This window comes from Prionailurus viverrinus, chromosome A3 (genome assembly GCF_022837055.1).
Source record: "Prionailurus viverrinus isolate Anna chromosome A3, UM_Priviv_1.0, whole genome shotgun sequence".
Taxonomy (NCBI): Eukaryota; Metazoa; Chordata; class Mammalia; order Carnivora; family Felidae; genus Prionailurus; species Prionailurus viverrinus.
In genome coordinates this window covers 1,759,053-1,771,516 of record NC_062563.1, presented here as the reverse complement: position 1 = coordinate 1,771,516, position 12,464 = coordinate 1,759,053, and the positions used below count along the sequence as shown (strand labels likewise).

Here is a 12,464-nt window from a genome sequence, read left to right as displayed (position 1 = left end):
AGGCGTCTCTGAGAGAGCCTTTCAAGGCAGGAAGAATGGAGGAACTTAATGCCAGTTTGTTTTCTAGTGTGGGAGCTCGTGTAGCACCGGACGGGGCCAGAGATGACTCGCTCTGGGGACGTCACCCAGTGCTGTGTCTCCACTCAAGGACAGAGGGCATGTCCCTCCCTCGGGACCGGCTGCTGCTTCACCACCCTCAGAACTCGCAGGAGGGCTCTGGGGGCCCAGATCTGTGTTAACTAACATAGTGAGATGGACTCAGCTTGTTTTTGTAAAAAGTCAGACCTTCTGGGACAAGGCTAATCTTTTGCTCAGTCTCTTCCATTTATAAAATCCTGTTCTTCCGGGTGCCTGGGGGGCTCAGTCAGTTGAGCGTCTGACTTCGGCTCAGGTCACGATCTCGCGGTTCGTGGGTTCCAGCCTCGCGTCGGGCTCTGTGCTGACAGTTCGGAGCCTGGAGCCTGCTCCGGATTCTGTGTCTCCCTCTCTCTCTGCCCCTCCCCCTCCTCTCAAAAATAAATAAACATTAAAAAAATTGTTTAAGTTGGCGTGAAACAAATACTTGAAAATCATTCTGTACATTTGCCTATAACCACCTGTTGTAGCTTCCGTGTGGGTATGTGGTGACCTTCAGTGGGACGTCTGGGGGCAGGTTTGAGCCCCAGACATGTGAGTGAACACCCAGCGAAACTGACCCGCCTTTCCACCTGTACAGTAACTCTCTCCGAATCTATCATTTCATTGTTTTCTTTTTAAAAATTTGTAATTATCTTTAAAAAGTGGAAGTACTGTATAAGGGTGCCTGGGTGGCTCAGTTGGTTAAGTGTGTGACTCTTGATCTCGGCTCAGGTCAGGATCTCACGGTTCGTGGGTTCGAGCCCCGCGTCGGGCTCTGTGCCGACAGCTCGGAGCCTGAAGCTGCTTCGGATCCTGCGTCTCCCTCTCTCTCTGCCCCTCCCCTGCCCGCTCTTACTCTGCCTCTCTCTCAAAAATAAATAAACATTAAAAAACCACTAATAACTTCAAATAATGATTACTTCTTGATCTATTATTCATTGATGGATATTTATATTATGGATGTTTTCATACTTTTTGAAATCCTGCATTTGTTAGATCACTCATGTTATTTCTTTGCTTACGTTGTAATTGAGATTGATTTCAAGAATGGTGGATGGGTATTTTCTAAATGTTTCTGAACCATAAAACTTCTGAAAGCTAAGTGTACTGAAATGTTTTCTCCCCTTAGATTTCCAGTGCCTGTTGGGTTTTCACCAGAAGGAAAGTTCACGGTGCACGATTACTTACGCTGTCGATGTAGGTCCAGTACAATGGTTCAGTAGAAGAGCCAAGACCGGGTGGCGAGGGAGCCGGGCTACGGCAGGATGAACGGCGAGGAGGAATTCTTTGATGCTGTCACAGGTGAGCGGGGCAGGAAGTGACTCAGAGGCCACGGTGTGGGAGCAGGAGCTTGGGTCCGGGTCCTGGACTCGGCCTTGGGATGTGAGGCCATGCAGGAGAGAGACGCGACGTGTCCCCCGGCGTTGACTCGCATGGACCCTATCGCAGCTGCGGGGGAGAAGCTCAGCTTTGGGCCACAGGTGATAACAAGAAGGGGCAACTGGGTGTTAGTCTTTAGAAGAGTTGCCCTGGAGCGTAAATACTGTTATTTGGATCCTAAGTGAGACGGGCAGTTCTCTTATGTTATTTATACGTAACGATCAAAGCCTCGCTGTCCTCTGTTCTAACCGGATCTTGTTTAGTGCTGCGTAAAGTGTTCCGAGGCTCGTGAGTGTGCGTGCTTCCGCGACACCTCTTACCGTTTCAGAGTTCGGCTACGTTTCGCTTTTCCTGTGACCGTTTTAAGGACTGCTGCGCAGCCTGTAGTCCGAAAGACAATAGTGTATGCCTGACGGAAAACAGTGTGTTGAGGGCATGGGGATTTGTGCGGGTGCGGGGGGCGGGAGGGGCAGGGGAGGGGAGGCTGGGCTGGGTCAGCCCGCACTGGCTCAGCTTGGCTGCTCGCCATCACCGGGAAGGAGCCCTGAGCACCTGCAGGAAAGTGACAGGTAGCCGTATGAGCCCGAAGACTCTTCAAGTTCAAGACGGCCCTCCATTCTCTGTGGTCAACAATTGGAACGTCCTTTGTCATCTGTTGAGGACTCTTACTGGTGGAAAGGGACTTCGAGAAACTATTCTAGTCCAATTCCCTCTTCCTTAGGCGGAGGAGTATAAAAATAGCAACTTTGAAATATTTCTCCAGACCAGGTTTTCAGTGACAGTCTTTCAGGTGTGGCCAAAGGGGCTACTTCCGTAGTGACTGCTGTGACTGTCCCCTCTGGACACGCTTTGCTGTGTGAATGTCTGTCTCCTGGAGCCCGGTCAGTGTGCCCGGGGCGTTCGTCACTCACCGGCCAGACTGGCCCCTCCTCCCAGACCAGGTTGATGGACCGACGGCCCGACTGTTGACTTATTCTTGTTTGAGATGCAGGCAGCAGGAGGGGCTGAGCTCAGTTACTTGAGTCGTCTTTCCTGGTCTCGTAGCCGCGGTCTTCCTCGAGACTGTGCGCCTAGGAAATGCGCTTGTTCGCCTAACCTGCACGGTCCTCAGTGACCGCTTGTGTCGTCCAAGACGTGCTCTGTGGGCCTCCTGGCCCTTGCGGGGCGACCAGGCCTCTAACCAAGAGAGCCGGCCTTGACGTGCCCTTCCCTTAGGACTCAAGTGGGCAGCTTCCTTCTGCTTGGGACCAGTGGACCTGGACCCCTGAGCGTCTCCAGACTCTGCCTGGAGACTTTTCCCCAGATTGCACCTGAGCTTTGTGTAGCCCGCCGTTTAGAGAAGCGCCCCCCACTCCCCCTGCCCCCGCCTCCCCGCACGGCTGCACTTCTCTGCACGTCTCTGAGACCCGGGACGCAGCTGTCCACGGAAATGATGGCTCACGTCAGCTCTTTGGTCTAAACCAAATAGTGGGAGACAAGCAGCAGGGCCCCAGGGAGGCACCGTGGAGGACGCAGAATCCCAATCACTTCGCCACAGGACTCACCTTCCTGTGTAATCTAAGGGGAAGTGTCTACGCCCGGCAGTTATTAGAGGAATGGCTTCGTGGGCAGTTACTTCCTCCAAGAACCGGCACTATTAAGAGGAAAGTTTTCAAAGTACATGAAAAACTTGTACAGATTAAGGGCTACGGAAACAGACCTGTTAACAGCGTGTACCTCTGGGTGATCAGATGACAGGCGATTTCAAGTTTCTCCTTTGTTTATCTGTATTTTTTTTCTGTAATAAACACGTGTTGTATGTTAAAATGTTTAAACCGTTTATGTCGCGCCGGCTTAATGTGAGAAAGGACCTCAGCAGGGTTCTCAGTGATGTGTCGCCCTGTTTTCCCGGGCGCGGGTTCGGGCAGTGATTTAGGTGCACGTTTTCCTTCACAGCTGCCGCCTGCAGCCTCTTAGCGTTGACGGGGGGTCCGTGGGGACAGGGACACACAGAGGAGGGCGGGCAGGCCCTGCAGCACGGGGGTCTCCTTAAGAAGCCAAGTTTGGACTGGGGATTAAGTAGATGTTGCTTTTGTCTCAGTGAGATCAGAGGTGACAGGCTGTTTCAGAAAATGTTCATCGTTAAAGAGGCTTGTTTTTAACGTGTCCTCTCAAAGCCACCATGTGATGAGTGTGGACACTCCATCTTGGGAACCTGTCAATATGGAAAAGTACAAGACAGGACTTTTTTGTGTATCCTCAGGAAAGTGTCGCAGCAGGTTTCTTTATATTTCGGGCCTGACGGCGTGCTCAACCCGCCTGGCCTTATGCCCTGGGCCTCCCCCTGGTCTGTGAAGTGAGGGGCCAGCGGGAGCACTGAGCTCCCTGTGAGCCCGCGTCCTCCCGGAAACGGTCACTGTCATGGCCAAGCGCCGTGGTCCGGGAGCCCCTCCCTGGTGGCTGCGGCTCACCGAGCTCTTTGTGGCTCTTTGTGGACGTGGACGTGGGGTGTGCTCTGAGCTCCAGCTGGTTCCGTGCTTGGGTTCTTGCTCATGGGTGTGAGAGTCTGGAGGTGTGTTTGCGTGGTGCAGGTTCTTGTAGCATCAGTGCTGTGGCTTGTATTTTATTTTATTTTAAAGTTTATTTTGGCGGGGGGCGGTGGCTCGCAAGCTGGAGAAGGGCAGAGGAAGAGGGAGAGAGAATCCCAAGCGGGCTCTGCGCTGCCAGGATGGAGTCCCGTGTGAGGCTCGATCTCATGAACGGAACCATGAGATCGTGACCTGATCTGAAATCAAGAGTGGGACGTTTAACCAACTGAGCCCCCCAGGCGCCCCCACGGCTTGCATTTAGAAGAGGCGGGGCTGACTGCAGACCTTGTGCAGAGACAGGACATTCTGCAGCCTAGAGGTGGGTCTGAGTGCCCGAGACGCGGCCTGCCCCGAAGGGCGTGAGCCCGGCCTGAGACCCGGGCACACCGCGCTCCCCGGCCTCCCAGCCAGACCTCAGGTGGCGGCCAGGCTGCACCGGGTGCACAGGGCACCCGTGCTGTCTGAGCTCCTGGGGAAGCCCCCAGAAGCGTTCCTACCTCCGCCTCTGCCTCGGGTTCTTGGGGACCAGAGCGAATTGTGGCAAAATGCGCCCTTTAGGAATGAAGTAGAGCTTCCGGTATTCTGCGCTCAGAGCTCCTGGAGCTGGGCTTCCGTGTCCCCCCGGCCCTGCAAAAACTACCACTCTGCTTGTGTGCAGGCTTCGATTCTGAGAGCTCTTCGGGGGGATTTTCAGAGGCAAGTCAGAGAGTCGCTGCGGTGATGTGTGTGGACTCCGGCAGAAGTAACGGGGTCGGAAAGGCCGGGGAGAGGCCCCCTCGAGAAAATGGAATTCAGAAGCACAGGTACGTCATCGTGCGCGCGTTTTAGAATCTTCCGCTGTATCTGTGACGCCCTGGCCGTGCCACAGGGCGCCCCTTCAGCTCTCCTGAGTCCCGAGCCCAGGGGTGACCCAGCCATGGTGCCCCCGGACAGCATCCCCTGGTGCCCTGTTCAGCCACAGATTCTGAGACCCGACGCCACTCTCCTTGGCTCCTGGAGGTCAGTGATGGCACTGCCTTGACTGCTGATTCCGGTCCCCGCCCCAGGACTTGCAGGGTAGACCGGCAGGAGGGCCGCCCTCCTGCTGCCCCCTGCAGACCGCCTGCCTCTCAATGTCGCACTGCCTGTCTGCCCTACGGTTTGGAAATGGGTGTTTAGAGCAGCAAGTCCCCCTTTCCTTTTCCCCACATTTCCTTTTCCTTCCGAGTTAGATTCTGGAGACGGTGACCTAAGTCTTCCCAGCAGAAGTGAGGACAAGGGCAAGACAGGCCCCGCGAGGCGGTGGCGGTGGGCAGGCGGCCTCTGTCCCCCACCACGCTGACTTGCTTTGCAGCTTGAGGGAGCCCTGCAGCCTTACCGCAGCCCCTGCTCTGGGCCCTAGACCCCAGCGCCTGCTAGATGCACGCAGCGGGGGACTCGGGCGTCCCGCCCCTGCCTGTCGGCTCGTTCTCCCGGCAGGCGTCGGAGCACCTCTGCACGTGTGCTCCGATGGCCTGTCCTAGAGTGGGTCATGCTCTGCTGTCCTCCGCTCAGCGCCCCATGAATCTGGTTCGCGCGTCGGCCTAACACCGTCCTCCTGCCCCCGCGCATCGTCGCCCGGCTCTGACATGTGGTCCCATTACGCACGTCTGGGCTCCTCAGCCCTCCCGGCTCCTGTGTCACATCCCAGTCCGGCCGCCTCTCCTGCGCCCCTGTAGCGCCCGTAACTGCCTCCACACCCTCCCCGTCTCCTCTCCACCCTACGGGCACTAGACAGATCTGAATGCACTGCCTCTGCCTCTCGGCCAGTGTCTGCGTGGTCCCCAGCGATGGTGAACAGAGCGCCTTGGCTGGGAGAGGGGACCGCAGGGTCACTCTCCTCTTGGGATGAGGGCCGGCCCTCTGTGTTCCTCTGGCTCCGGCCCCGGGGCCCGTTGTCACTGGTCCCAGCCGACAGGGGCCTCTTTGGAGCCCTCAGGTGCATCCAGCCCGTTCCCACAGCGGAGCCCCATCTGCCCTGCTACCTTGGCCCCCGGCCCCCTCCTCCTGCTCTTCCCTCCTGACCCTTGCCAATGGGTCCAGCACACCGCCCCCCAACTCTAGCTTCACAGCCCGCTCAGGCACCCCTCTTTCCCAGGTGGAATAGTGTCTCATCCCAGCCCAAGTCCTGGGAGGGAGACTGCCTAGGCCTCCCCGGGAAGCTGGCAGGAAGAGAGCCTAGAAAGGAATGAGCCTCAGGAGAACAAACTTGTGTTTGAAAGGGACTCCCGGCAGGCTCCCGGCAGACTTCCGAAAGGTTTTGTTAACGCGGCTCTGTCTTGTGCCTTCCTGGCCCGGCCTCTGCCGTGGTCGCCGTCCTTTCCCGGGAGACCCTCCAGGATGCCTGTGCAGAAACGTTTCTTTAGGACTTAACAGCACTCAGGCTGCCAGAGCAGACACGTGGCCGGTGTTTGCATCTAAAAACTAAACAAAAATGGTCCCTGGGCAAAATCATCAGTTGTAAGTGAACCTGGTGCTGGAGGGACCAACCCGTGTCACTCTGGTCGTTCTTTCATAGGACGTCACTGCCTGCCCCGATGTTTACCAGAAGTGACTTCAGCGTGTGGAGTATATTAAAGAAATGCATCGGCCTGGTAAGTTCAGAGGGACTCATTTCAGGGCCTGAAGCTGAAACATTTTCAATTCCTGGTATCTGCTGCACTGCTGATAGTTTAGGGAGATGTGCTCTGCACATTTGTAGCACGAGGACGATAAGATAGGACAGGGACACACGTGGGGTGGGGGAGAGAAAAGGCGCGAAGGCCAAGGTGTTCGCAGCCAGCAGCAAGCCTCCTGATGTGAGACGCATCACAGGGGTTTACGTTGACCCTGGCGTTCTGTGACGGGCTCACAGTCGGCTTTGGACAGTCCGCACGACGTGGGGAGCTTCCGTGGGCTGCTCGACACAGGCTGAGGGCGAGCCACGGGCAGGAGTGCGGGACCTGGGGCACAGCTCAGATGCTCAGGGTTTGCATCAGGGTTTGCTCAGAGGAGGTGGTTGGATAATCGGTGTCCCGGGGCCGCAGGCTTCTTTTCTCGTGGTCCTGCGTGACGGGACTGTCACCGTCTGGGAATGTGAGCTGTGCCCCCCCTCGGGAGGGCAGGGCGCACCGCAGGCCGTGGGTTGTACCAACAGCGTTGTACCGACAGGCACGCGGCCCTGTCCCCCGTGCCTCCCATGCGTGCTGCCACCACCGTTTATTTCTAGCCTCGTCTCTTTCAGCCCCTTTCCCAGAGGAAACTGCTTCTTTTCTCCCACTTTTTATTTTGAAGTAACTTTGGACTTCTAGACGGTTGCGGGTGGTACTTTGAGCTGTTTGCCCTTCACCCGGCTTCCCGTCGTGGTGACGTCTCATGTAGCAGCCGGGGCTCGGTGAGCGAGACGCCAGCGTTCCTGTCGGAGCGTCACTGCTCACCACGCACTTGACCTGGCTTTCCTAGTACCCCCTGCTGTCTTCGTACTGGCGGCTGGTGTTTAGGCACCAAGGGCTGGCGCGGGACGTGCTTGGCGCTCCTGGGGTGACCCTGCCCCAGGCCTCTCGGCAGACAGAGCTGGAAAGCCCAGGCGTGCCTTCTGACCCTGCTTCTGCACACACGGGCTTGTGTACGCACCTGTTTGGCTTTTTTTATGTTTTAATTTTTTAAGATTTGTATTTTCAAGTAACTGCACCCAGCAATGGGGCTCCAGCTCACAACCCGAGACTAAGAGTCACTCCAGCTAGGCGCCCCACGCGTCTCTTGTCTTCTCAAATGGCACGCTTGGGATTCTTTTCTCTTAGCAGTGTTTTCTCCTACGTTTCTGGCTGTGTGAGCAGGTCAGGTCTAGGTGGGTGTATCTGTCTGAAGATAGGTGTCGAACTTGACTAGCTCCTTGGTCGGGCGCCTGGGGGGCTCTGTCGGTGAAGCGTCCAACTTTGGCTCAGGTCACGATCTCGCGGTCCGTGAGTTCGAGCCCCGCATCGGGCTCTGTGCTGACAGCTCAGAGCCCGGAGCCTGCCTCGGATTCTGTGTCTCCCTCTGTCTCTGCCCCTCCCCGGCTTGGGTTCTGTCTGTCTGTCTCTCTCTCTCAAAAATAAATAATAAACACTGACTAGCTCCTTGGTCCTGCAGCTTCTTGTCATAAAGCGACACCATCACATTGCCTTCCCCAAGGACCCGCCGTAGGATGCATTCGGATTAACACGTGGGTCGGCGCGTCCCCGGGCTACACCGGCTCGGCACCCACGGGCTTCGCCTCTGGGGTGGCACACGGCCCTCTTCCTCCTTCGCCCGCTGGGACGGCGGCCCCGGGCTGGCCAACGGGCCGCTGAGGCAGGCAGGGCCGGGGAACACCGCCGCGCCTCGCCGCTGCCCGCCTCTCCTCGTATTTTGAAGCAGACCCCACTCGTGAATACTTTTCGTGTTGCTCTTTACCACCAGCACGGCCACCCTCACACTTCAGAAGGCCACGCGTTAGCACCATCCGCTACCCACCGGGTCCAGTCCCCGGCTGTCGGAGCACCGTGCTGTCTGTGCTTCTGCCGTCTGTGGTGTTACCTCCCTCCCGACTAAGAGCTCCTGGCGCTCGGGCCGGTGCTGTCACTCTTCCTTTATTTCCTGGGACGTTTCTGTGCCGAGAACGTGCCCTTCTGCGGCCGCCAGTGCGGTTTGCAGAAGAAAGTCAGGGTCAGTGAGTGATTCTCACTTTATCACCGTCGCCACATGATGTGGTTCACTAGCATGACCCAGCATGGCCAGTGTAACCAACTAGCTTGTCTGTGTTTCTTTTTTTTCAAACTCAAGGAGTCAGACCTCCCCGGTGCATTCCAGCCCCCGAGCCACTCCCTCTTTGGCTGCTAATAGCCTCTTCGGCTTGGCCGTGATCCCTTATAGACGAAGCTCTGGCTCATTCTGTCCCTTTCTCGTCCAGGATCTGGAGTCGGCCGCTTGTGCAGGGAGAGAGAGGACTCAGGACCACAGCTGGGCCCTAGGGGTAGGGGGTGGGCTATGAATTGCTGTTCTCGGTCTTTCCGGGGGGAGAGCTAGGAGCTGTTTGGATTTGTTTCAACGACGGTTGAAATCTGGGATGACGGGATTACGCCAGCCCCCTCGGTCGAATGTCTGTGCCTCTTGCCCCCACACCGACGATCCCAGTTTCTAACGACAGTGCAGGTGACCGATTTAGACCAGCACTCAATTAATGACTCACCTGCTCTATCCCACACACACACGACGGTTCCGGAGGACAGGACCACTTCTGCCGCCACCAGCGTGTGTGCTGACACGTGCGAGTTGGTTGCCTTTTGCGGGTCGTTTTGTCCGGAGGGCGTGTCTCCGGTCACCGTGCTTGGAGTTACCTGCCGTGGTCCCCGTCCACGTGGCTGGGCCCCCAGAGCTTGCGTGTGCTCCTTTGTTTCTTTTGTCCTCGATGTTTGGACGTTGCTTTCCCAAATTACTTTTGTTCGAAGTCGTAAACCTCAAGTCAGATCTCTGGGCTGAGGTTCCAAGAATTGCCCTTCCTGTCCCTGCCCTCACGCTGCGCTGGCCCTTCCCCTCGAGGAGACCATTCCCACCCTCCGTGGTCTGTCTTCCCGTGCCTCATGAGGGGACCGTGTGTCATCTCCTCCCTCTTTCTTCAGACGAACCAGAGGCTTTTCCGCCTCTGTTTCGCTGCGTGGTGCCACAGCCACGTGGAGCCACTGCTTAGGCTTACGGTCCCCTCGCGGTGCCGTGCCTTCTGGCCGCCTATCCCTGTCAGATGTCTGCTGTGTGTTTGCCACAGCATCTGTGGGGCGGGCTCCCGGAAACGGGGCCGCGGGACCAAAGGGCAGGTGCGCACGCGCTTCTGCCGTGGTGCCCCGTCTCCAGGCGGCCCCCTGCTGCACCCCCACCGGCTGTGGGGGCCTCTCTCTGACCTGCCCTGCCCTGCCCGTGGCCCGTGTGCAGTGCTGCTGCTCGAGCAGGCGAGCAGGCCGGGTCTCCACGGGGTTGACTTCCTTTCTCCTGACGAGCTAGACGAGCATCTTCGTGCGCTCGGAGCGGGGCGCTGGCGTGGGCTCGGGTTCCTGGGGACGGTCCCGTGGTGACGAGTCTTCACTGGCTCCTTCCAGGAGCTGTCCAAGATCACCATGCCCATCGCCTTCAACGAGCCTCTGAGTTTCCTCCAGCGGATCACGGAGTACATGGAGCACGTGGACCTCATTCACAGAGCCTCCTGCCAGCCCCAGGCCCTGGAAAGGATGCAGGTGGGCGGTGGGCCCCTTCTGGGGGCGCCAGACACGAGACTGTGGTATTCAGTGAGCATGACGCCACGTGAGTGGCCCCGTGGTGATCGGCCCGCGTGGCTCCCGCCGACTCCTGGGTGCCGTCCTGCCCTGTGCCTCGGCTCCTCCTAGGTCCGCTCGGGACCGGCCCCCCTGCCCCCCCCCCCCCCCCCGTTCCCCCCACCGCATGTGGGTGCGGCCACCCCGGCCGACCTGGCGCGGGGCCTCGGGGCCGCCCGGGCTGGGGAAGGGGGGCACACGGTTCCTGCCCGTGTGGTTTGAGGAAGTGCTCGTGCTGAGGGGTGTTTCCCCGGAAGTTCCGTAATCTCAAAACACGTGACAAGGGAGACTCGGGCCACCAGGAGCACATCTGGCGCGGAGAGGTTGCACGTCCCCCCCGTGGCCCCCCACTCACCGTCCTGTGCGCTGTTCCCAGTGCGTTGCTGCCTTTGCGGTGTCGGCGGTGGCTTCCCAGTGGGAGAGGACCGGCAAGCCCTTCAACCCGCTCCTGGGAGAGACTTACGAGCTGATCAGGTAAGGGGTCGGGGCCGCGGGCGCCCAGCACGTCCGCGCAGGGGTGAAGCGGAGCGCCGGGCTCCGGAGAGGAGGGGAGGCGACAGGCGACGGAGGGGCGCTGGCTCGCCTGGAACCCACGTGGACACAGGCCCTCATGCGTGAGGCCGGCCCACGTCAGCAGGGCATCTGGTGACTGTCACCAGGGCAGGTGCAGCTGCGGGCAGTAGCTCCCGTGTGCTGGCGAGGGGCCGGGTGGGGTTTCTGCCGGGTGGCTCCCCGTGCTGCCCCCCCGACCTGGTCTTCTGACCTGGTCTTTGAGCCCCGCACACGCCCCAGAAACGGCACGGCCTGTGGCGGTCCTGGCGGGGGCCCCACGAGGGTGGACCGGGCCTGTTTGGGGTGCTCTTTCCCGACCCCGCTGCCCGCGTGAGGTGCCCACCCAGACCAGCAAGTAAATCAGCGGACGGAGGCGCTGTGCTCCCCGCCGTCTGCTCAGCCCGGCTGGGGCTCCTCTGCGGGGCCGTTTGGGGCTCCCTCCGGGTCCTGTAGAGAGTCTGTGGGGGTGTCTTAGTAAATGAAAGCGTAACTTCAACGATAAGAGCCCACCCTTTTTAGAAGACGTGTGAGTTGAGAAAAGCGAAAAGGGAGACGTCATCCCACGGGAGACCGTGAAGGTTGTGGTCGATTTCCTCGAGGCGTGCACGTGCGTGGTCTGTCATTTAGCATCGTGCCATCGTCATTTCCCCACGGTGTCACAGGCTTTTGCTAAGTTACGCTGCCACGTTTTGTGTCTGGCGTTTGCGTGCGCCCCAGCTTGACGCACGCACCGCCCCCTTGCGCCGCGGAGTCGTGGCGGCGTGCTGTGTCGTCACGGCATCTTGATCTCAGGGAGCCCTGCGGGTTGTGCTTCTCGGGCCGTTTATTGCCCTTAATGGCCGAGTTGTTCATGATGAGAGTTTCTCAAAGGTGAGTAAGTGGTTGTGGACGGGCGGTGGGGGGTGGGTCTGCCTGAGTCAGCGCGCCGGGCGCGTGTGGCTCAGGGAAGCGTGTGCCAGGGTGTGTGTGTCAGCACTGCTTTCACACCTTTGCGGGAGGAGTCGGCAGTGTTAGCAACACAGGCGTAAATCACCTCCCACTCGGGACGGTGGCACAGATGTCCGGGTCCAGGCTCTGACCTGTTTCTGGCCGCCCGGGGCGGCCCTGCCGCTGGCCCCTCTGCGTGCCGCTGGCCTGGTTTTCTCACGGACGGAGATGTTGGCTGCCGCTCGGTGCGCGGGCACCTGCTTTCGGAACCCCGCTGCCTTTGAGGCAGCCGGGCGGGTTAGAGGCACGGTGCTGCCGTGGGGGTCCGTGCAGGCGACCCTGGGTGACCGTGGCAAGTCCCTGCTTCTTCAGTCCAGAGATGGGGGACCTGAGGCCCAGGTGAGGGAAAGACCTGCCCCGAGACTCACTGTTCAGAGGAACTTTTGTTGTGAGTTCCCAGAGAGCGCTTTCTTTATCAGCCACGCCTCTGCTGCCTCCCCACGGTGCATGTGTCCTGGTGCCGGGGTGGGTGGCTCTGACCTTGTCTAGCCACCAGGAAATTATTGGCGTTTTCGTTATTAAAAAGCACCATTAACATATT

At 58.8% G+C, this 12,464-nt stretch overlaps 1 protein-coding gene across 4 annotated transcripts in view; it reads left to right on the top strand.

The window, feature by feature from the left end:
- The window catches only part of OSBPL2 (oxysterol binding protein like 2), a 37,164-nt gene that overhangs the window by 11,943 nt on the left and 12,757 nt on the right, over nt 1-12,464 (top strand). For all 4 annotated transcript variants that reach the window (XR_007150699.1, XM_047851403.1, XM_047851404.1 and 1 more), the window contains exons 2-6: nt 1,247-1,419; nt 4,723-4,867; nt 6,601-6,676; nt 10,172-10,306; nt 10,761-10,858. Coding sequence is in view for 3 of the 4 variants with exons in the window: in XM_047851403.1 (XP_047707359.1) it covers nt 1,383-1,419; nt 4,723-4,867; nt 6,601-6,676; nt 10,172-10,306; nt 10,761-10,858 (491 nt within the window). In the remaining variant the exon portion in view is untranslated. The remainder of the gene's footprint in view (nt 1-1,246; nt 1,420-4,722; nt 4,868-6,600; nt 6,677-10,171; nt 10,307-10,760; nt 10,859-12,464) is intronic.